The sequence below is a fragment of the Marmota marmota genome, unplaced genomic scaffold, assembly GCF_001458135.2.
Source record: "Marmota marmota marmota unplaced genomic scaffold, marMar, whole genome shotgun sequence".
In the NCBI taxonomy this organism is placed as follows: Eukaryota; Metazoa; Chordata; class Mammalia; order Rodentia; family Sciuridae; genus Marmota; species Marmota marmota.
In genome coordinates this window covers 41,088,651-41,114,108 of record NW_025999977.1, presented here as the reverse complement: position 1 = coordinate 41,114,108, position 25,458 = coordinate 41,088,651, and the positions used below count along the sequence as shown (strand labels likewise).

General features: G+C 39.5%; 1 protein-coding gene and 1 long non-coding RNA gene across 2 annotated transcripts in view; one reads left to right on the top strand and one right to left on the bottom strand.

Moving 5' to 3' along the window:
* Positions 1–543: 543 nt before the first annotated feature.
* LOC107137143 lies at positions 544–1,940 on the bottom strand. The gene is made up of 2 exons (XR_001502802.2): positions 1,611–1,940; positions 544–793 (listed from the first exon to the last, which is right to left on the bottom strand). It is a non-coding gene; the product is annotated as an uncharacterized LOC107137143 (long non-coding RNA).
* Positions 1,941–1,992: 52 nt separating this feature from the next.
* The window catches only part of Rab10 (RAB10, member RAS oncogene family), an 87,614-nt gene continuing 64,148 nt past the window's right edge, over positions 1,993–25,458 (top strand). Inside the window, exon 1 of the mRNA XM_015479902.2 lies at positions 1,993–2,650. Coding sequence (XP_015335388.2) covers positions 2,524–2,650 — 127 coding nt within the window. The 5' untranslated portion in view covers positions 1,993–2,523. The remainder of the gene's footprint in view (positions 2,651–25,458) is intronic.

Sequence of the window (25,458 nt, the reverse complement as noted above, 5' to 3'; positions counted from 1 at the left end):
AATTGATGACAAATTTGTGAAGCACTGCTCATAATTGGCTTTGTGATTTGCATAGCTAGCCTATTTTAGAATTGTTGATTTTATCATAAGACATTCCCAGCTGAATAAGAAATGATTCAGGGGATAAGTAGGTTTAAGAGATAAGACTATGAAAAACAATCAGAGAATCCAATCTAAGAGAGAGATATATTAGAGAAGACAAGCATCTTAAGTCATGAAGTTTAGGAGTGTTTGGGAAGGAAAAAGAATGTAAGAAAAGTCTTTATTTTTGTTCTAAGGATGGAACATGTTAAGTGCAAGCTCTGCCACTTAGCTACACCACCAGCCTCCCATGCTATAGTTTTTTTTTTTTTTGCACTGGAGATTGATCTCAGGGGTGCTGTATTAAGAAGCTGCACCCCAGCTCCTTTTTTGAGACAGGGTCTCATTAAACGGCCTGGAACTTGCCATTTTTCTGCCTCAGCCTCCTGAGTAGCTGGGATTACAGGTGTGAGACCACACTCGGCAAGACAAGTCTTTGAAGAATTTGAGACTGAAGCATGATGACTGGAACTTCCCCAAAGACTCATTTTAATTACATATCAAATACACCAACATTCTGGTGACGGTGGGGTTGTGTGTAAAACTGTGGCTTCAAATTCTCTCTGAATCCTTGTTTCTTGCTTTCCAGACGTCCCAGAGTTTAATACTTTTTCAAGCTGAACCAGCTCACCAGGTTCAACCACTTTGAGATCACATCCTAGGCATGCTGTAGTGATGGAGCATACTGAGGTCAGAAGCACGTATTTTCCAACTATGGAAAAAAAGAAAAAAAAAGGGGGCGAAGGGAAAGTGTAAATAAGATTGTTGGGGAGCTGGGTGAGGTGGCACACACCTGTAATCTCAGTGACTCTAGAAGCTGAGGCAAGAGGATCGCAAGTTCAGAGCCAGCCTCAGTAATTTTGCGAGGCCCTAAATAATCCAGTGGGATCCTGACTCAAAATAAAAAAGGGCTGGGGATGTGGCTCAGTGGTTAAGCTCTCCCGGGTTCAATCTCCAGTACCCGCCCCCGCCCCCGCCCCCCTCTCCTCCAAAAAGAGAAACACTGTTGCGGGTAGAAGAAGAAAAAAGATAAGGCAAATTAAAAGAAAATGCAAGGTTCAGGTGGACTTCACCATCTTTGGATTTTCGACAAGGTGGTACTACTTGGCGGCAGGGAGGGGCCCCGCCTCCTGTGCATAGAGTTCTTGGCGTCTCCAGGATTCCCAAGGACCGCAAAGGCCTGGAGCAGGTTCTACGCGCAGAGCACAGCAGCGAACCTTCCATTCGCGGGGAGATTCTCTCTGCGCCCAGGTGCTCCTCAGCCTTCCTTTTCTCGCCCCGGAAGGACGATTACATCATTCCAACCCGAGTAGCTTGGCCAGCTTTTCCATTTCGAACTCCTGCTCTAACGCCAATTTTTCCTGCTTAAAGAAACTGGGATGCAGCAGTAATATTTCTCTTGTCATGGCCGGCCCACTAAAGCGAGCACTCCAGGAGACTTTCAAGTTTTACAAAGAACCTATTGACACTGGCCTTTACTTTATATATGTCTACGAGCTGTAGCTACACAAGAAAACATGACCACCTACGCCCGTCGCTGCGCCAAGATTCTCAAGCGCCCCACTCCCAACAAACTCCACGCAGAGGTTACCCGGAGTAGTTCGCTGGGAGACCCCGGGAATGCAAGAGGGAAGCAAGGACTAGCCACCGTGCTGCGCCTGCGCAGTCACTAGGCAGCGCCTCTCGCGGGGCGTGCTCGTACCGCCGCGCACCCTATCAGGCGGCCACAGGGTGCGCGCCCGCGGCCTCGCCCTCTCTGGCCCCGCCCCCGGCCCCTCTCGGCCCGGCTTCAGACAGAGATCCTTCACTCCTGTCTCCGCCCCCATGTGCCCTCAACACTCTTGCGCGCGTGCGCAGAGGCGGACCGCAGGGCGAGGGCGCGAGGGAAGGGCGGGCGTACGTCCTTGCGTGCGTCTCAGGCAGCGCGCACGCCGGCGTGAGAGGGCACGGGGAAAAGGTGGCTCTGGCTGGGGCGGCTCGCCTTCCTGGGGCTATGTAGCTGGGTTCGTCCGCTCGCGGTCTTCCTTTGCTGTCCTCGCCGCGTCCCATCGCGGAGTTTCTGCCCGGGAGGGGCTGTCCTCCCGTCCGCCGAGCTCCCTCGACGGCAGAGCTCACTCGCTCGCCTGTGGGAGCGTCCCGGCCGAGCAGCCCTGAGGGGGGAGGGGAGGCCATTTTGTCCCGACCGACTCCCCGGAACCGGGCGGAGCGGCTGGGAGAGGCTGCGGAGCTGCGGTCGCCGCCCTCGGAGGCTCGGGACGCCGCCACCGTCGAGGCTTTCTTGAGGAGGCTGTTCCTTGGTCGCCCGCATCCTCTCGAGCCCTCCTTTTTTCCCACGCTTCCCCGGTCCTCCGGCCCAAGAACGCCCGGGTGAGGAGTTGGCCGTGGTGAGAAGGACCGATCCCTTGGGGCCGCCGGCGGCGAGAGCCCGAGCCGCTCCTCCCAATGGCGAAGAAGACGTACGACCTGCTTTTCAAGCTGCTCCTGATCGGGGACTCGGGAGTGGGGAAGACCTGCGTCCTTTTTCGTTTTTCGGATGATGCCTTCAATACCACCTTTATTTCCACCATAGGTAAGACCTGTGGGAGGGTGGCGGACGGCCTCTGTAGCGGCGAGCCGTTTTCTCTTACTCCAGACATCTTGCTTCTCGTAATATACGCCTTTGTTTCAGTGATTCCGATTCCAAACGACAGACCCAAGTTACTGTTTGAATCGGCTTTGAGCTGACTGGGGCGGGGTCTTCCCATGCTTCCCATCCGGTCTTCTGCTTTCAAGGTCTCCCCCTTTGCTCTGTGCCCGCTGACACAAAATATGCAGCAGTTTACAACGTTCCAGAATCCTGCCTGTTTCTTTAAGTGACTTGACTGGCTTTTTTCATATTTGTGTGGAATTGCTACATGTGTGACATTTTTAAGAGAGAGATTTTAGTGTTTCGGGCTGAAGCAATACTAGCTAGGTGGTAAAGGCCCTAATTTATACTTGGGGGCAAAAAGAAGATTGCATATGGTCACAACTTGGAGTGAACTTGAGGGTTTGTGTGAAGAATAATTAAGGCAAATTAGAGGGGAAAAGTGAGTTGGCCGCGTTGACTAATCCATTGATGTGTCAAACAATCGGAGGCTCTTCGTGCTTGGGGTGGGAATCTATGGCATGTTTGCCTCATAGTGTTTTTCAAGACATCAACAGAAACAGTAATCTGAGAAACATGATCAGCTTCTGTCCTCAACTTGACAGAATGGAGTTTTCTTTTCTGGTTTACTTGATGCTAGAATTTACAGTAAAGTGTGTTGTTGTTCACAGCCTTAAGGACTCCTAAAACACTTTGACCACATGTTTCAGAATTACTTGTTGTGAAAGTAAGAGCTAAAGGTTGACCTTTTAATCGGTTTCCCGTTTAGGAAAAGAAAAGGGAAGGCTAAGAAAGTCCCTTTTGACTCTGGCACTAACATGACTTGTGTGCTAAAGTAATTGTGCATGAAGTTCACTTTCTACCTCCCACAATCCTTGAAGAACACCTGGTTGTCTGTCATTGGGAGCCCAGCTTCTGCATTGGGTCAGTGGAATAAAACCCTTTTTAAAATGTAACTAATTTTATAATGAGATTATTTAGAGAGGTAACTGCTGTAGTCTTTGAACTCTGGGAGTTGTCAAAATTAAATTGGTTTCAGCCAATTAATAGCATTATAGCTGGTTGGGATTTCTTATGATATTTATCAGCAATTTAACTCATTCTCATAAAACAAGTTATATTGAAATAAAATTGGACAAGTAATTAAATATGTTTTTTATTTAAATCACCTTCTTGGGGAAGGGGGCTTGTCATCATCATTCCCTGGGTACCATACTGTTGAGATATCATGATACTTAGAACTTGTTAGCACTTCTTAGCACAAAGTTTGCTTTTAATATTTTGCTTTTAGCTGTAGCTGGGTGGGTCAATCAGCAAATACCTAATGCTAGGCACTTTCATAGGCACTGTGGAGAAGTGGTGGACGCTGTAGACCCCTTGAGCATTCTGGTGAGGACAATCAGCAGTGTGGACAGTGCTAGAGTAGTAAGCACAGGGAGGAGGGGACTAGTCTGAATTGTGAAGAGTCTGAGTAGTCTTGCTTGGACATGATGTCTTAAATGCGTTCTGGCCAGGCATGGTGTAGTCCCAGTGACTTGCCAGGCCGAGGCAGGAGAATTGCAAGTTTGAGGCCCATGTAGGCAACTTAGCTAGACCCTGTCTCAAAATAAAAAAATATAGAAAGGGCTGGGAGTGTAGCTGAGGGATAGAGTGCCCCTGGGTTGAATTCCCAGTATTGCAAAAGAAAAAGGAAAGAAAGAAAGAAACAAAAAACAAACAAACAACAACAAAAAAAAAACACAATAAAATGAAGTCTGAAGGACAATTAAGAATTGGGCCAGAGGGATGAGATAGTCTTTCTGGAGAGGGGGGATTTAATTCATGTGATAAGTTTTAACCAGCCTTTGAGAAGGATGGCATAGAGAGAAGGCAGCAGAGCAATATCTTCATCTACTCTAGTTTTTTTTGGAAAACCCAATCCTGTGAGAAAATGGCATAATTTTTGTGTGTAGTCCTTTTACTTGGGAAATGTGTAGTGGTTTTGCATCAGGCCTGCTGGGTAGGAATCCTAGTTCCACAGGTTATAGCTCTGTAACTTTGGCAAGTTACTTAACCTTTCTCTGCTTCAGTTCATTCTTTTGATCATTCCTTCCTTTGGATTGAACCCAGGGGTATTCTACCACTGAGCTAGCACTTTTTTTTTTTTTTTTTTTTTTGAGACAGAGTCTCCACCTAGTTCTCCAGGCTGGCCACCAACTTTTGATCCTCCTGCCTTGGCCTCCCAAGTCACTGATACTACAGGCACATTCAACATGCCCAGCTTCTTTAGAAATAACATTAATAATAGTATCTACTACATAGATAGTTGTTAGGATTTTATAAATGAGAGTAAAGTACTTTGGGTGGTGCCAGGCAGTTTTTTGTAGGAGCTTGGGGCGCAGTGTACAATAGCTATATATAGAATATGTGAGTCTTCTTCTGTGAGACAGAAAGTTACACAATGTTACTTTATCAATTGAATGTCCCACACTTGGTAGTCCCTCAAATGTTTGTGTTCTTTTTTTTTTTTTTAATATTTTTATTAGTTATTGATGAACCTTTATTTATATATATGTGGTGCTGAGAATCGAACCCAGTGCCTCACACATGCTAGGCAAGTGCGCTACCTCTGAGCCACAACCCCAGCCCTTGTTTGTGTACTTTTAAACAATTTCATTTTAGTCTCTGATGTTTATGTATTTTGATAAAAGATATTGACTAGTGTAGACTGAGTACATCTTCAACATATATGAGCTCTGTGCATAGATTTGGTAGTATACTATTGTCTTAACCAGTGCTGTTCAAAAGAAACGTGAGCTGCATACATGATTTCACTTTCTTTTTTTTTTTGGTAGTGTTGAGAATGGAACTCAGGGGTGCTACACTATTAAGCTACACACCCAGCCCTTTTTATTTTTAATTTTGATACTGGGTCTGGTTAACTTGCCCAGGTTGTCCTCAAACTTTTGATCCTCTTGCTTCAGCCTCTCAAGTGATTGGTACAGGTCTGTACCACTGCTCCTGGCTAAATAATGTTTGAACTCATATCTAAGATGTTATTTTATTGTGTAGTCAATTTTAAACAATTGAGTTATTTTACACTATTCTTCTCCAGTGTAATCTATACTTACAGCTCACCTCAATTTAGATTAGGCATATTTCAAATGCTCAGTAGCCACATATGGCAGTAATTACCAATAGTTCACGTCTAGACAATCCAAAGCCAATTGATTAATGTGCAGATAACTAGAAGTACTCTGAATATATACTACTTTTTAGGACATTTAAAATATTAGTTGAGTGGGTAATTTTATTTATTTATTTATTTGTTTTGAGGTGCTGGGGATTGAACCCAGAACCTTGTGCAACCGGACAGGAACTCTGCCAATGAGCTATAACCCAGCCATTGTTTTTTCACTTACAGCATTCTTTAAGTATAAATGATAGAGATGTTTGTGAGTTATCATTTAATTGTTATTGTTTGTTTATTTGTTTTTGGTGCTGGGAATTGAACTCAGAATCTTGTGCTTGCTAATCATGGGCTGTATAACTGGGCTACACCTCCAAATCCAGCATCTGAGATTTGGTGGTTTTTTTTTTTGAGGAGGGGGGTACTGGGGATTTGGGGATTGAACCCAGAGGCACTGAGCCATATCCCCAGCTCTTTTTTGTATTTTATTTAGAGACAGGGTCTCATTGAATGGCTTATGTTGGCTTTGAACTTGTGATTCGCCCATCTTTAGCCTCCCAGCTGCTGGGATTACAGGCATGTGCCACCACACCTGGCTGAGGTTTGTTATAGAAGTAGAAGTAATTATTTACTTGTGTTCAGAAAGCCCAGACTCTCAAAATAAGGTAGGTACTCATTATTTCAGGCACAGTTTTTCTTTCTTTTTGGAACTGGGGATTGAACTCGGGGGCACTCAACCACCGAGTCACATCCCCAGCCCTATTTTGTATTTTATTTAGAGACAGGGTCTCACTGAATTGCTTAGCTTAGTGCCTTACTATTGCTGAGGCTGGCTTTGAATTTGCAATTCTCCTGTCTCAGCCTTCGGAGTCGCCATTGCGCCCAGCTACAGTTGTTTTTCTTTCATTATTTATTTTTTTAAAATATTTTTTTTCTAGTTGTATTTGGATACAATACCTTTATTTTTATTTATTTATTTTTATGTCGTGATGAGGATCGAACCCAGTGCCTCACCTGTGCTAGGCGAGCACTCTACTACTGAGCCACAACCCCAGCCCCTACAGTTGTTTTTCTTAATGAGGATCGGTTCTTTGAAGAAATAATTTTTGTCGATATATAGTGTTTATTGTAGTTACAAAGACTTGAATTTATAAAATTTTCTGTGTTCTTTCAATTCTCACATATTTGTAATTAGAAATTATGTAAGATATTTGTGGTCAGACTTATTTCGGACAGAAATAATTGCAAAAACAAGTTCCTGGTATGTTCTGCACTAAACCAATCTCAAAGCAAATTGAAGACACTGGGATATAAGTTGCACAAGAGCAGAGACCTTGGTATTTGTTTGGCTGATAAGTATGAAGTACCTAGAAGAATCCCTGTCTTTAATGGGTGCATAATAAATAAAGGCAGGCAGATACATACAATCAGGATCCTTTTAATATAGGATTGGAACTAGTTTAATGTTTTTCTTTTCACCTACTTCCTGAATATTAAGTGAAGTAGTTTGGGATCAGATTTTACTTAAGACTATTAGCTAATATAATTTTACGGCAAACTTGGTCTTTGCAATTGAAAGATTGTAAAAGTTGTTTAAGAAAGTTGCTTTTTGTTGGATAACAGATTTCAGTGGCTGATTTGGTTATAACTCTTTTGGCAGTATGAGCTCAGGAATGTATTCCCCATTAGTGATTTGAGAGTCACATAAACTTGTCTCAAAAGCACAAATTTTTAGTAAGGTGTTTCCTTTGGATATGCCATCTTTTGATGTTGCTAATCCTCTACCCACCCCAGATTTATGATTACTTTTTCCACAGGCAATATCTTCCATTGGGAAATGGAGCCTCTGGACTCTGTGTGAGTTAAAAAAAATTAAGTTGGTAAAAGATTTTGCCCCCGGGAGAGGTATAATGCATCCTTTTTCTCGTCTGGAGTGTTTTCACTAGCTTTGGAAGAATAAGTTGAGTCTACTAATTTGCATTTAGGAACCAGTTGATTAAATTGAGCCAAGTCCATTTTCTGTAGAGTGGCTGCTCTTTTGGAGAAATGAGCCAAACCTTTGTCATATTAAACGTGTCTGGGCTCTCCTGTGATACTCAGGCAGCAGCTCATGCAATAGGAATGTCACAGTGCCTAAGGAATTTTTCTCATTTGAACATGTACTTTAGTATTGATTAAAAACTGTTTAGGGCTGGGATTGTAACTCAGAGGTATAGTGCTTGCCTAGCATGTGTGAGGCACTGTGTTTAATCCTCAGCATTACATAAAAATAAATAAAAAAAGGTATTGTGTCTATCAACAACTAAAAAAAAATAATCTAAGTCTGGGGCTGGGGCTTAGTGGAAGAGCGCTCACCTAGCACATTCGAGGCACTGGGTTCAATCCTCAGGACCACATAAAAATAAATAAAGAAATTAAAGATATTGTGTCCAACTACAACTTAAAAAAAAATAAAAAAACTTATCTAGACTTTTCTCCAAAGCACATGTACAAATGGCCAATAAGAGCATGAGAATATACTCAACATAACTAATAATTAGTAAAATACAAGTAAAAAAATCATAGTGAGATGTTACTTTATACCCATTAGGATGGCTGATATCAAAAACAGATAACATACAAGTGTTGGTGAAGATATGTAGAAATTGGAGCTCTGGTGCATTGCTTGTAAGAGTATGAAATGGTATACCTATTGTGGGAAACAGTATGGCACTTTTTCTAAAAATTAAGAATATGATCCAGTAATTATGCTTCCAAGTTATAGCCAAAAGAATTAAAAGCAGGGACTTGAACCAGATGTTTGTACACTAGTGTTCATAGGCATATTATTTACAATAGCCAAAAGATAGAAACAAATGTTCATCAGGGAATGGATGATTAATAAACAAAATATGTTATATTTGCACAGTGAGCATTATTCAGCCTTAGAAAAATTCTGATAAGAGGTACAATACTTGAAAACATGCTATGAAGTGAAATAAGCCAGACACAAAAGAACAAATATTATGTGAGGTGTCTAGAATATGCAAATACATAGAAATAGGAAAAAAGTGGTTTTTGGGTTGTGGAAGACAATGTTAGAGGGAGTTATTTTTTAATGGGCACAGAATTTTAGTTTGAGAGGATGAAAAAGTTCTGGAGATAGGTCATGGTGATGGTTGTATAACATTAGAATGTGTTTAATGCCACTGAATTGTACTTAAAAATGTACTTAAAACTGGTTAAAATGCACAAAAAAGATAAAAACTGTATAATTTCACTTACATGAGGTATCTAAAGTCAGATTGGTAGAAACAGAAAGTAGAATGATGATTACCCATGGGCCAAAGCCTGAGGGGGAAATAGAAAGTTGTTTAATTGGGTTCAAAACAACTCATTTCAGTTTGACAAGATGAAAAAGTTCTATTGCACAACTATGTTATATATACCCTTCTCCCACTGTGTAGAAATGGAAATGGTTCCAGGCCCCTGTGCCAAAATCTGTGGATCAAGTCACTGTACAAAATAGTATAGTATTTGTGCTGGATGGAATGGTGCACAACTGTAATCCCAGTGATTCGGGAGTCTAAGGCAGGAGAATCACAAGTTCAAGACCAGACTGGGCAATTCAGCAAGAAAGGACCCTATCTTAAAATAAAAAGTAAAAAGGAATCTGGGTATAGCCCAGTGGTGGAACATTCTGGGTTCAAATCCCTAGTGCTCCCTCCCCCAAAAGTATATATAATATAAATTATGCACATCTTCCCATAACTTTATTATTATTTTGCTAGTGTGACATATATTTAATGGGCACAGAATTTTATATATATTTAATGGGCACAGAATTCACTGGGGAGTGAATCCAGGGAGTCTCAACCTCTGAGCCACATCCCCAGCCCTTTTTTGTATTTTATTTAGAGACAGGATCTTACTGAGTTACTCAGGGCCTCAATAAGTTGCTGAGGTTGGCTTTGAACTTGAAATTCTCCTGCCTCAGCCTCCTGAGCCTTCAGGGACTATGGGCCGCTACACCCAACTACTAGTGTGAGTTAAATTTTTTTAAAATTCTTTTTAGTAATACATGACAATAGAGTCTATTTTGATGTATTTACACAAATGTTATTCTAATCAGGATCCCAGTCATACATTTTAAGTTATCTTTAAGATTACTTTTTTTTTTTTTTTTTCCATTTTATGGTGCTGGGGATTGAACCCAGGGTCTTGGGCATGCTAGGCAAACCTCTAACACTGAGTTACAAGTATCCCGGCTTTTAGATTGCCTTTAGTACCCAATACTATGTAAATGTTGTGTGAATAGTTATTTTGTATTGTTTAGGGAATAATCTGTACATGTTCAGTGTGGAAGCAATTTTTTCCCCCAAATGTTTATGTGTGTGTGTGTGTGTGTTTAAATATATTTATAATTATTATTATTTTTTTAACTTGTTGATGGGCACAATACCTTTACCTTATTTATTTTTATGTGGTGCTGAGAATCAAACCCTGTGCCTCACACATATGAGGCAAGCTCTCCACCCCAGCCCTTCCCAAATATTTTTATTTGTGGTTGGTTGAACTGAATGATAGGCAGTCTATAATGCAATATCTGCTGATGCTGAACCTAGTGATGTGAGGGTAGATTGTATTTAACACTACTGAATTTTATACTTAAAAAGGGTCAAAATGTAGTTTGGTAGTAGAGTGAATGCCTAGTATGTGAAGGGCCCTGAGTTCAATCTCCAGCAACCCCCTCACTTCAAATAGTTAAGATGGTAAATTTAATGTTGTGTTTTTTACCACAGTTGATGGTTTAGTGGTAAGTTTCTGTTAAGTGTATTTTATACCCCTTAACAAACAAACCACAAAACTATTTAACATTTGATTCGGCTTTCTAAAAGAGCATTTAATCACCAATAGTCCCTTCTGTTCCAGGTGATAGCTACTATTAACCAGTGGTCAGTGAGTCAGGAGGATCCTTTATCATAGTTTCCCATGCTTTAGGATCATTGGTCTATACTTTCAGGTATTGAACGCAGGTTTTGTAATTTAACCCAAGGATGCTTTACCACTGAGCCTCATCCTCTGCCCTTTTTATTTTTTATTTTGAGACAGGGTCTTGCTGAGTTTCTTAAAGCCTCCCTGAGTTGCTGAGGCCGGCCTTGAGCTTGTGATCCTCCTGTCTTAGCCTCCTGAGTTGCTGAGATTACTGGCATGCTCCACCATTCCTGGTGGTATTGTCTTTTTATTTGTGCATAGACCTCCTTGGAATCACAGAATGTTAATGCCAGAGAGAATCTTACATTGAATTTTCAGAGAGGTGGAGCAACTTCCCAAAGGTCATATGGCTAATTAAAGAATCTGACCTTTCTTTCCTGCCCTTCCTACTTGGGATTGAACCGAGACCTACCTCTGAGCTACATTCTAAGCCCTTTTTTACTTTTTGTTTTGTTTTTAAATAATTTTAGTTGTAGATGGACATGATATTTTTATTTTTTATGTGGTGCTGAGAATTGAACCCAGTGCTTCACATGTGCTAGGCAAGCGCTCTACTGCTGAGCCACAACCCCAACAACCCTTTTTTACTTGCTAAATTGCTCAGGCTCATCCCTAACTTGTGATCCTGCTTCAGTGTCTTCAGTAGCTGGGATTACAGTTGTGTACCCCTGTGCTCAGCTTGTGATGGAGGTGTTTTTTTTTTTTTTTTTAATACCGAGGATTGAACTCAGGGGCATCTGACCACTGAGCCACATCCCCAGCCATATTTTGTATTTTATTTAGAGACAGGGTCTCACTGAGTTGCTTAGCACCTCGCTGTTGCTGAGGCTGGCTTTGAACTTGCTATCCTATTGTCTCAGTCTCCTGAGCCAATGGGATTACAGGTGTGGAGTTTTGATTCCTTTGGGACCATGTTTTCCATTCTGAGAATTTTGTTGGTAATATTAAAATAACAATGATAGGATAGTTCTAATCAATTTAATTTTAAAAAGTAGAGTTGCTTTTTTTCTGGTGGGGGAGGTGACACAAGATTGGGAAATGAGAAGCCTCAGTATCAGATATCAAGTATTTTGTTTGGTTTACTTGCCTTTGCAAATTTAGTGCATAATAGGGTACAATTGATAATGTTAGAGACAATTATTTTTTTTAAAAAGATTATCGTTGGGGCTGGGGATGTGGCTCAAGCCGTAGAGCGCTCGCCTGGCATGCGTGCAGCCCGGGTTCGATCCTCGGCACCACATACAAACAAAGATGTTGTGTCCGCCGAAAACTAAATAAATAAATAAATAAAATTCTCTCTCTCTCTCTTAAAAAAAAAAAGATTATCGTATGTAATGGTGTACAGGGTGTGGCAAAAGAACTACTGATACTCTTGTTTGGTGTGTAGAAGGGAATGAATGGTAGGAGAAATACTGGTAATCTGTTTGAACTTGTAATAATACAAGATTATCCCTGTAGTTGCTATGATAGCGACTGTGATAAACAGAAATGGGGGGTGGGGGGTTGTTGAGTGTTGGCTGACAAATAATAGACTATTAAACATAAAATATAAGTTGTGTAATTAAAGAAATCTGCATGTGAAAACTGCCTATGGAGATGGTTGTCATAGAGGAGGACTTTGAAGAAGCTACAAAGGATGTTGTGTTGTACCCAAAAGACTGATATAAAATTCTTGTAAAGACACAGAATGAATTCCTTTTTTTTTTTTTTTTTAAGAGAGAATTTTTTTTAATATTTATTTTTTAGTTCTCGGCGGACACAACATCTTTGTTGGTATGTGGTGCTGAGCATCGAACCCGGGCCGCACGCATGCCAGGCGAGCGCGCTACCGCTTGAGCCACATCCCCAGCCCCAGAATGAATTCCTTTAAATAGATAAATAATTGATAAGTTATGGAATAATTTCTTTAAATTTTGGTTATAAGGAAAGGAATTTGAAGATGATTAGAATAAAATTCTGGTGAATACACTCATTGTAAAGAGAAACAAAAGTTTTGATCTTTTTATTTTTTGGTTCTGGGAATTGAACCTGGTGTGTTTTACCACTGAGCCACATCCCCATCCCTTTTTATTTTATTTTATTTTTTTTTGAGACAGGATCTCACTTATTTGCTTAGGGCTTCACTAAGTTGCCAAGGCTGATCCTCCTGTCTCAGCCTCCCTAGTTTCTGGGATTACAGGCATGAGCCACTGCATCCTGCAGAAATGATGTTTTTGAAGACAGTGCCATTCATTTTGAGTTGCCATGCATAAACGATTGCTTGATGTTTGTCTTTCTTTCCAGAGATTAAAAAAAAAATAGTATATTTTTGAGGAAAATAGCAAATGGTAAAGGAATGCTACATTTTCCAGTGTAACTCAGAAAAAGCATCCAAGGTTATAAGACAGAAAATGGAAAAAAAAATATTATTTTGGAGACCCCAAAAATGTACAGTGTATCAAAATCAGAACAGAGGACAGTGTTGATTTGTTTCATATCAATAGCCTTGCTTATGCAGCCCTTATTTAACTGAAATTTTTATTTGTAGATTCACATATAGTTATGAAAGATAATACAGTTATCTGTATAATACAATTATTAAAGATAATAATTGCTTGTATACTTTGGTTTATTTGCTTCATAGTTTCAGTTCATGGTTGCTTGACCCAGTTGCTTTATGCCTTAGTGGGACAGTACGTCTCATGGCAGGAACTGTGGTGTAGGAGGCTTGCTAATTTCATGATGGCCAGAAATGGGGTGGGTGGCCAGTATTCCAATATCACTGTGAAGGGCATATCCATCCCCCGCCCCCAGCTTCTTCCATCTAGGTAGGCCCTACCCTTTAAAAGTTTCTGTTACCTTCCAGTGTGCCTAAGGCTTTCAACACAGGGACTTTTGGGGGGACATTCACGATCCCAAAGAGAGAGAGGGTAGGACAAAAAGGGAAGAAGAGATAATTAAATTCTGTACACTTTTATCACTTGGAGAGCTTCATGTATCCATCCCCACGGTCAAGATGCTGAATTGTTCCAAGGAACATGCATCCTTCATGTTCTTTTATTGGCCCCTTGCCCTGCAAATTTCTCCCCTCCAAACCTTGGTAACTGTGAATCTGTCCTTCATATCTAAAATTCTGTCATTTCACAAATGTTATATGAATGAACTTGTATACACAGTGTAACCTTTTGGAATCCATTGGCTCAGCATGAGGACTTGGAGATTCATCCAAGTTTTGTATGTATGTATCACTAGTTCTTTTTTGTTGTTGTTGATTAATAGCATTTCATGGTATGGGTGCACCACAGTTTGGTTAACCATTTTTTCTCTGGCTTGTTTGTTTTTTAAATGGCTTTATATTTTACATATGAACTTATATATAATTTGAGATAATTGAGTTAATTTTTGTTTCTGGGTTGGAGTTTAGGGTTGAGGGTTTTTGTTGGCCTATGAAAGGGATGTCCAGGGACTACAGTATCATTTAATAAGCAGCCCCTATAACATATAGTTAATCTGATGATGCAAATATTCTAAAGGATTCAGATATTCTGTATGACCTAAGAATGAAAAATGGATTTAGTGATTGACTCATCATAGAATTGCTTATTCTTACCAGTGATACTCATATTTGAGATAAATATTACGGAAAGGTATATAGTAATAGGACTGTGGGATATAGCTCAATAATAGAGCGCTTGCCTGGCATGTGCAAGGCCTGTTTCTTTTTTGGGGGGTGGGGTGGGGGGAGGTACCAGGGATTGAACTCAGAGACACTCAACCACTAAGTCACATCCCCAGCCCTATTTTGTATTTTATTTAGATACAGGGTTTCACCAAGTTGTTTAGCACCTCACTGTTCTGAGGCTGGCTTTGAACCCACGATCCTCCTGCCTCAGCCTTCTGAGCTGTAGGGATTACAGGCGTGCCCCACCATGCCCAGCAAGGCCCTGGTTTTGATCCCAAGCACCTTAAAGTGTGTGTGTGTGTGTGTATATATATATAAAAGAGACATCTTTTAGCTCTTTGTTCTGTTGTATGTTTGTATTTTCAAAAGAGGTGCTTGTACAATTATCTCTTCTTTTTTATTTTTTGTACTAGGAATTGAATCCAGGGGCATTCTACCACTAAACTACCCAAACTCTATTTTTTTATTTTGAGACAGGGTCTTGCTAAATTGTGCAGGTTGAACTTGCAATTCTTCTGCCTCAGCCTCCCATGTGGGAGGGATTACAGGCGTGTATCACAGTGCCCAGCTACAGGTATCTCTCTCTCTCTCTCTCTTTTTTTTTTTAGAGAGAGAGAGAGAGAGAGAGAGTATTTTTTTTAATATTTATTTTTTAGTTTTTGGCGGACACAACATCTTTGTTTGTATGTGGTGCTGAGGATCGAACCTGGGGCCGTACACATGCCAGGCGAGCGCACTACCGCTTGAGCCACATCTCCAGCCCTACAGGTATCTCTTGAGTCATTAACACTGAATGAGAATTTTGAACCTTTTATAATCTCATCTCACTCTGTTCTAGTTCTTCATTAAATTGATATCAATGGTTGCATTAGTATGCCCATGTGAATATTTCCTAGATAGCTAAGTAATCTATATTTTCTAAGTAAAAAAAAGAAATTTATTTATCTGTTTATTTTTGGTGTAATGGGAATCGAATTCAGGGCCTCACACATGCTAGGCCTAAAAATTCTCCCACCCATCCTTAAAAATTCTCTTTATTTGATTAATTTCCTTTTACCCGTGTCTCATCTTCCTAATCCTTTAATAACCTTTCAAAATGAGTTTTTGCACAAACCATCAGAGAGATAATCTTTTGTTTTTCTGGACATCTCTTCTAGACGTTTTCTTCTTGGCTTTAGTAACATCTGGTAATAATTGGGCCTGTTGCATAGATGTTGTCTTGGGAATTCCTAGGTATTATTTTCTGTGTTTAATACTGTTTTTTGTCATATCTTTGTTGACTTACTGCCTTGCAGAATATCATACCCTAGCTTTTTGCAGAAAGGGTGGTGGTAAAGGAAAGTTTTTCATAATTGATTGTCCTTTAAAAAAAATTAACAACATAGGGGCTGGGGATGTAGCTCAGTTGGTAGAATGCTTGCCTCACATGCACAAGACCCTGGATTTGATCAAAGCGAGTGTTCTGTCTCTGAGCTACTTCCCCTACCTCTTGACAGTGTTTTAATTCTTCCCTTTCATTCATTCAGTTTAGTGACAGGGCATAGAATTCTAGGTTGAAAACAGTTTTCCCCTTATAATTTTGAAAGCATTACCCATTTTAATTTTTTAAATTTCTAGTAACAAATTTTGTAATAATATACATTATTGGGTGAGTCTTTTTAAATAAATCCACTGTTTTAGTTACTTGGTAGGCCTTTGTAGATCCTTTAATTCTTGAAGTTTTCCTGTGTGTGTGTATTCTTGTAATTTTTTTCCCCTTGATTTTCTGTTTTCTTTTTAATTGGATTCCTGGACTGATTATCTTATTTCCTGTTTTCCAGCTTTGTAAATTTGTTGTAACTTCTGGGGGATTTCTGCAACTTTATTCTTTTTTTTTTTTTTTGGTACCAGGGTTTGAACCCAGAGGTACTTGACCATTGAGCCACATCTCCAGCCCTTTTTTCATTTTTTATTTTGAGACGGAGGTCTTTGCTTAGTTGCTTAGAGCCTGGCAAAATTGCTGAGTCTGGCTTTGAATTTGCCATACTCCTGCCTCAGCCTCCTGAGCCTCTGGGATTACAGGAATGAGTCACCACGCCCAGCAGATTAATTTCATTTTTTAACCTTTTTGTTTAAGTTTTTATTACAGTTTGTCATTTTTAATTTCTAACAGCTTTTTCATGTCTGTACTTTGAAATTTGTTTCTTAAATACTATTCTTGGGCGGGGTGTGGCTTAGTAGTAGATCACTTCCCTAACATGTGCAAAGATGCCCTTGATTCTCTCCCCAACACCTTAAAAAAATTTTCAGTTTGTTTCATGGTCATGGTATCATTTCTTCTTGGGGGATAGTTTGTTTTCTTCTATTTCTTGCTGTCTCTTTCCTTGAGTACTCAGGCTTCATTCTTTTCCCTCTTTTTTTTTAGTCTGTACTATAGAGACCTTTTTCAAATGATTGGTGATTTCAGGCTGTACATTCATAAATAAGAATGAATCATAAAAAAGATATTTGCAGATGGTGGAATGAGATGGACCTCATTACCCTAAGTATATGTATGAAGACATGAATGGTATACTTTGTGTACAACCAGAGATAAAAAATTATGCTGTATATGTGTAATGTGAATTATAATGCATTCTACTGTAATATATATTAAATTATAATAAAATAAAAAAAGGAAAAGAAAAAAGATATTTGCAAGCTCTGAAATCATGAGTCAGACATTTCACAGGATGGACTCTGTTATAGGATGATGAACAGTGAACCTTAAAAAAAAATGATAGACCATCTAAGTTCTGATATCTGTAGGTCTTGTTTCTGGAGCAGTTCAGTTTCTCTAAAGATAGATCCTTCAGGTAACCTGTCTGGGGCATGGGCCGGAAGGTATAATTTTGGATGCCTGAGTTCTTGAATCTGAGCAGTTAAAGACAGTTGGGTGGCTGGGTATGGGGTTAGCTTTAATTTCATTATATTTAATCTCCTTATTTCTGAGAATAAAAACAAAAACAGAAACTCCCCATTTTTAGTCTTATCCCATACCCCATTAAACCTAGTGTTTCTGAATTCATAGTGTGTCTATTTCAGATACTCTGAAGAATAAACCTTTAGACTCATGCTTGGTCTTGATGGATAGTGAAATGGCTAAGTGAGATGAAAGCTGAGTCTTAGGGTGTCTTTATATAGACCTTTTGTTAGGCCCTCACTTTATGCCTGATATCTGATAATTTCCTATTGCTAAACCTTTCTAGGGTTTTTTTTTGAGACAGTGTCATTAAGTTGTCAGTGCTGGCTTTGAACTTGTGATCCTCTCTGGTCTCAGCCTCCCCAGTAGCTGGGATTACTGGTATGTGCCACTACACCCAGTTGCTTCTGTATATTCTTTGTCTCAGTAAAGTGATTTGTTTTCTTGAAATTACCCATTGTTACCTTTTGAAAACCCAGTAGTATCTTTTTATATTTCTTGGGATAAATGTTCAGCATAATAAACAGGTAAGAGTGTTAAGGAAGGTAAGTATCAGTATATTTGTTCAAACATTAACTGTTTGCTTAAATAAGAGCTTAAATTTTTTTTCCCTTTAAGGGGCTGTGATTGTAGCTCAATGGTAGAACGTTGCCTAGCATTTGTGAGGCACTGGGTTTGATCCTCAGTACCACATAAAATATAAAGGTCTACAAAAGTTATAAAAATTTTTTCCCTTTGAAAATTTTTAAACCTATGGAAAAATTCAGGTACCAGCAATGAATCTCCTGCAATCTTCTATTAGATTAACCAGTTGTCAACATTTTGCTACATTTGCTTTTTTTTCCCCTCTTTTTTTTTGCTAGGGGGGAGGTTAAACCAGGGATTGAATTCAGAGGCACTTAGCCACATCCTCAGCACTTTTTATTTTTTATTTTGAGACAGGGTTTCCCAAAGTTGTTGAGATGGACTTGAACTTCTGCCTTAGTCTTGTATTCTTCTGCCTCAGCCTCTTGAGTTGGTGGGTAACAGGTGTGCACCACTATCTTGGCTAATATGTATTAAGAAGTAGGATTGCTAGAAGGTTATTCTTTGAAATTTGAGTGAACTAGTTTTGGAGAGAAAGGATTTTATTGAATAATACATTTAAAGGAATAATTTCTCTATTAAATGGATTCCAAAAGAGTCTGCACATTGGGCTGGGGATGTGGCTCAAGCGGTAGCGCGCTCGCCTGGCATGCGTGCGGCCGGGGTTCGATCCTCAGCACCACATACAAACAAGGATGTTGTGTCCGCCGAAAACTAAAAAATAAATATTAAAATTCTAAAAAAAAAAAAAAAGAGTCTGCACATATGTATCAATTTCAAAGACATAGATAGCACCTTAATGAAACTTGCTTATACCTAACTTTTAAAATGGACTTCCAGGAACTCAGCCATGCTCTTACTTAATATGCCTCCCTCAGAAGAGTGGGCTTTTTGTAGTTCTTGTCAGGGCTTAGCAGTTTGTACTTATCTGGTAAGATATTCTAATAAAAATATTAAATAGCATCTTATAAAAGATAATTATAAATTAAGCAACATGTGGACTTTACTTTGTGGGGATATTTATGGCTAAAGGTTAGTGTATGCTTATGAGAATAAAAATAATTTCAATGTTAGTTTATTTGATATTCCAGTGTAACTAAACTGTAGACTGTAATGTCATGACATTCCATTTTTTATTTTTTTCTGCAGCTTTTCTTCGGAATAATTTTCCTTAAGATGTTTTTCTGGGGCTGTTGGTGGGAGATGTTTGTGTGTAGAGTGCTCACCTATACATGCAAGAGGACCTTGGTTTGATCTCCAGTGTTATGCAGGTGGCAGGATGGGGGGAAAAAAGAAAAAAGTTCTTCCATGTAAGTGCCACAAATTAACAGATTTTTTGTTTGTTTGTTTTAAATAAGTCATATTAAACTTACTTTTTATTCCCCTGATACTGGGGATTTAACCCAGAGCCTTGGCCCATGCTAGGCAAGTGCTTTGAAACTGAGATATCTTCCTAGTTCTTTTATTTTGAGGTCTTGCTAAATTGTCCAGACTGGCCTCGAACTTGCAATCTCCCTGCCTAACCCTGTTGAGTAGACCGGATTCCAGGCGTATGCCACCACAGCTGACTTAAACTTTCTTTAGCCCCCAACACTTTGTGTAGCTGATTTTGATTTTTCTAGGTTATACTTTTTAGTAGACACCATTTTAAGTCATTGGTGATGAGTGGCCACCCGAGCCACTGGGATTACAGGCATGCCCTATCATGCCTGGTTATACCCATCTGTTTCTTTCAAGCTCTCCAGGTGATTTGATACAAAACTAAAGATTGAGAACTATTAAATGTGTCATATAAATAGTTAGTACTAAGGAAAACTTGATGCCGAACATGTAGTTTCTTGTAAAAATATTCCTTTTCTTTTTTTTGTGGTGTTGGGGATTGAACCCAGGGCCTTGTGCATGTGAGGCAAGCACTCTGCCAACTGAGCTATATCCCCAGCCCCTAAAGATATTCTTATAAATAATGTTGTAATAAACATCACTAGTTAACATTTTAAGTTTAGGGGTTTGAAAAAAACCTAAAAATTGATTCTGTGTCATTGTTTTCCTTGATCCTTGTCACTTTTTTTTTTTTGGTCACATTTTTGTTTGTTTTTTGCTATGCAGTGCTGGGGATTGAACCCAGAATATGGAGTCTACCACTGAGCCACATCCCTAGCCATACTGTGTGTGTGTGTGTGTGTGCGCGCGCGCGCGTGTATTTTGTTTTTGTTTTTTTCCCTTTTGCATGGGGATTTAACCCCATGTTAGGCAAGTGCTCTGCCTCCTGAGCTACACACTCAGCCCTCATCACCCCTTTAATTTATTGTCTGGACATGACTTCTGGAATTTTGTTCTCCTGGAGATGTACCTATTTGCTCAGTTCCTCTGCTGTTCTGATAGTTTTTCCTCTGACGAGTCATTAGAATCTTCTTGGTACCTTGGCATGATGGAATAAGCCTGTCTTCCTAGTGACTCTGAGGCTGAGGTAGGAGAATTGCTAGTTCATGGCCGGTCTTAATTTAGCAGGACCCTCAGCTATTTAGGGAGACCCTATCTCAAAATAAAAAGATCTCGAGATGTAAGCTCAGTGGTAGAGCACTCCTAGGTTTAATCCCCAGTACAAAACACACACACACACACACACACACACACACACACCTTCCTGTTTGTTTTTTGACTGGATAAGTTGGGAAGGGGTTCAAAGGTGAAAAAATTTGAAATTATTCTTCATTACCTTTCTGGAGGCAAAAAGTTACTATTTATGTTCTTCCAAGGGTATCCTGCATGTATGAAAATAAATAGGCATAGTTCTCTTCCCTCTTTCATCATACAAATTGTAGGATATTTTCACACTATTCTATTCCTTGTTTGTTTTCATATAAGTTATTTTGGAAATCATTCTTTATCAGTATTAAATAGTTCTTTCATTTAAAAAACTGCTTTATAGTGTTCCATTGGATGTATCATAACTAGTATTCAAAACCAGTCCTCTGTGAATCAGCATTTGGATCTGGAGCTGAGTTTAGCATCAGGTGTTTAGAAATTGTGTTCTGTCAACTGAAAGGACCCTGAGTGATCTTTTATTTCATTTTACAGAAGTGCATAGTGAGTTGTAGAATCAGATCTGTGCCATATATATCTGGTACCACCACTCCCTGGTGAATTGGTGCCATTAGCTTAGGGAATAAGTGAGTAGGAACAGATCTCAGAAGTGTGATAATGAACTTTTGGGATTGCAACATGTTCCTGTAGGATATCTAAGTTAGCACATACAATAGGTGTTAGTATATCATGTCCAAGAGGTAAAGAGTAGAATCTAGTCCTGGGAAACAAAAATAACTTGAGGTCTTAGTTGCTTCAGTGAGTATGGAGTTCTGTCAACTGGAGCATGGAGTGAAATCTCCCAAAGACCAACATTTAAGGTGTAGACAAGTTAGAAATTCAGCAAGGAAATTAAGAAGCAATAGAGTGGTAGGGGAATGATGCAAAGAAAAGAATAGGATTAAATTATTTCATTAAATGGAATAATGTAACAAGTAGTACAGGACCTGGGCCATAGTAGATACTCAGATGTTAAAGACTAAAAACTTGCAGTTATCCTTGATTTTTCTTTCTTTCTTTTTTTTTAAATTTTTTTTTAGTTGTCGATGGAACTTTATTATTTATTTATTTATATGTGGTGCTGAGAATCGAACCTGGTGCCTCACACATGCTAGGCAAGTATTCTACCAATGAACTACAACTCCAGCCCCGATTTTTCTTAATTCATGTCCCATAAAGAGCATATTCTTTTGGCTTTACCTTCAGAATTTTCCTACTTCTCACTTTCTCTCTGCTATCAATCTGGGTCTCTGACACTATTATGTTGGCTGGATTGTTGTAATTTTTTCAGTGGTCTCCCTGCTTCCTTTTTCTTTTTGCTAGACCTTTTAAAAATTCAAAAATAAGCTGCAGATGTTATATGAAACTTGATCCCTAAACATTCCAGCATAATATCACTTCAAAACAAGAACTCTCAGCTGGGTGTGTGTAATCCCAGGGGCTCTGGAGGCTGAGGCAGGAAAATCACAAGTTCAGAGCCAGCCTCAGCAACTTTGTGAGGCCCTATGTAGGGATCTTAATGAGACCTTGTTTCATAATAAAAGGGGCTGAGAATGTAGCTCAGTGGTTAAGCATCCACTTAAGTTAACTTAAGTTATGGTTAAGCATACCAGTTCAATTCCTGGTACCAAAAAACGCCATTTTTCTTTTGATGTTTTGGGGAATCGAAATCAGGGCCTTGTGCATGGTAGGCAAGTTCTCTACCATATCATTTTACACTCAATAAATGTAAAATTAGTCAGTAATATATGCTTTGTGGGGGCTGGGGTCGTGGCTCAGTGGCATAGCGCTCGCCTAGCATGCACAAGGCACCGAGTTCAATCCTCAGCACCACATAAAATGTAAAATAAAGATATTGTGTCCACCTAAAACTTAAGAATAAATATTTAAAAAAAATATGCTTTGTGGTCTTTATTCAAACTTCCTCAACTCTTGTGTGTTTAGGGTCGTGGTGGTAGTGGTGGGTGTGTCCAGGGTACATCCAGTTCAGAATCATGTACTGGATTTAATTGTCCTCTTTACTTTCTTTAATTTGTAAGAAGTCAAATAATGATATTAACATTTTAAGCTGAGTTTAAGTTTTTTAAAATTGGGGGTACTAAGGATTGAACCCAAGGTTCCTCTGGCACTGAGCTATATTCTTATTCCTGGAGTTTTTTTTTTTTTGTGCTGGAGTTCAGTTGAACTTAGGGATGCTTTAACACTGAGCTACATCCCCAGTTATTTTTATTTTTTATTTTGAGACATTAAGTTGCTGAGGCTGGCTTCAAACTTGATCCTCCTGCACCAGCCTTTTGAGTTCCTGGTATTATGGGCATGGCCTGGAAACTTTATTTAATGGCTTATTACACTGTTTGAATGGTATATTGAAGAAAGGAAATTGTTGTGTGTAGAAAATGGGTGAGTTATGCTAGTTGAAATCTGAATTATGGTGAAAAATAGACTTTTTCAATCAGTGGCATGTGGGATTTTGATTTTCTCAATAAGTACTTACTGGACGTGTGTAAAGAACATAATAGTTTATATAGAGATGAAAGAAAAAATATGAAACTTTTTTTTTAAGGGTTCACAGTTTGGTGTTCCAGTCACTCAAAAAATAACTCTTCAATAAAATGTATGGAGGATATGTGTGTGGGAACCATAAGGGAAGGACTTGTAAATTTTGACTGGAAATATAGACCTCCTGTAAGCAGATTGATCCTTAAAGCATAATGAATAAGGTTCAGGGGATTGGAGGACATCTTCAGGTAGAGGGAAATGCATAAGAATGGAGTCATTGGTACATGGTGTTTGTGGAGACTGCAGTATTACATAGTGGCTGTAAAGGGCAGTGTTGCAGGAAATAAGATAGGGAGATTGTAGAAAGGCATTAAAGTCCTATTTAAAGAGTTTGGGTTTTCTTAAATGTCAACAGTGACTTCAAATTTAATATGACCTTCTTATCCTGTTTAAAAATTGTAATTATCTATGTTTTTTTTGTGTGTGTTAGAAAAGAACATTAAAGAGATACATACCAAACTATTAACATGGAATTTAATGGAAGCAGACAAATAAGGAAAACACTAGGTAGAAGAGCAGGGGAGGAGAATATATAGAGATATGAATGTTTGCTCTAGAAAGGCAAGAATTAAGAATACTGAAGAAGTAAACTTCATTTAGTATGATTATATGTTGGGAACAAGATTGGTGAAAGCAAGAAATGAGTTAGGTTTCCAACTTGGACAACTAGTAACTGATGATAATCTTTAACTGAAATTGTTGATAGTGGGTGAGAGAGACAGAATGAAGTGGGGATTTTTTTCCCCCTGATGTGTAAATTCATCCATGTGAAGTCTGTATTCATTTGTATGACCCTGTTGAAAAGGTTAAAGGGATGAGCTATTCAGTCAGTTGTCAGATGTATTGATGTCTACTGTGGTCACTGTTCTAGGTCCTGGGAAGACAATGATCAAAACTTAGTATGTCTAATGGCTGGAGTGACCTTGTAGTTTCATTCAAACTAAAATACTATTGAGAGTGAAAGGAGTACTAAAAATAGTTACATAATTTATTGAAATATTTGATTTGTTTTTATCTATTCAGTAACTACTTTGAAGAATAGCTGTATCCTAGAAATAAATGTTTGGGGATGAGAATGTAGCATAGTGGTAAAGTGCTTGTCTGCCATGTGTGAAACCCTGGGTTCAATCCCCAGCAGTGCAACACACACACACACACGCACACGCACACGCACACACGCCTGTATTCATTAAAGCAAAACTTATTTTAAAAAATGGAAGTTTTTTTTAAAAAAATGACCTGTGCAGAATTATTATTATATTTTCTTTACCTTATTCAGGACTGAACCCAGGGCCTTGCGCATATTGGGCAAGCTCTCTATCACTGAGTTACATCTCTATCCCTTATTTTAGCTTTTATTTTTAAGAACTGCATTTTGCTAGACTTCAAAAATTAAGCTTTTTGAAATTTTTGATTCACTGAGTGCTTGATTAAATATTTCTAATTTTAAAAAAAATGCAGCTAGAATTCAGAAAACTCATTTATGAAAAAGTTCAATACCTTTGTAGGACACTTAAGTTGGTTTATGAAATAGTTCTTTAAAGGTACATTTTTAAGTGCTGGGATATAGCTCTGTTGATAGAGTGCTTGCCTAGAATGCACAAGTGCCGCAGTCTGGCTGGGCACAATCAGGAGCCACTTGTCAAAAGAAACTAACTTTATTTTTAGAACCACACACGCCAAACAAAACAGCCTCTCAGGAAAAACCCTCAGAGCCTCAACTGCCACCACCCGCTTTCCACAAGCCTCTCTCTCCCACACCCCACAATCCTCCTGCTCTTGAGGCCGATTGGCTGGGTCACGTGGGCGGAGCCAAAAAAGTCCCCCAATGAGCAGCTCCGTGGTCTGAAAGGGCAGGGAAACAGCCCAATGAGCATCACCACAGAGGAGCCAATCAGCTAGATGTTGCTGGGGCCGCTATGAGCCAATCATCAGCCGGCAGCTGGAAGTTTGCTGGGGCCCCTTTGGCTGTGGCTCTCAACATCTCCCCCTCTCTGTTTAAACAAAAAGCATGTGGCTTAGGGACCGTGCCTGCCTTAGGTTGTCCAATAGTACATATGGTCCTTACCCGTTAGGTTGGTACCATTGCAATTGGATCTTACCCGTCATTGACTACCGGTCCAATATACAGCCACACCTGTGGAGAGGTCTTTGTACCAGCGGGGGGGTGAGGTTCTTTGCCTCACCTCTGTTGGCCCCCAAATTTTAGCTGGACAATCATGACAAGCAGAAGTGAGGAAGATACACCAAGCCAATTGACGGCTCCTTTTGGAAAAATT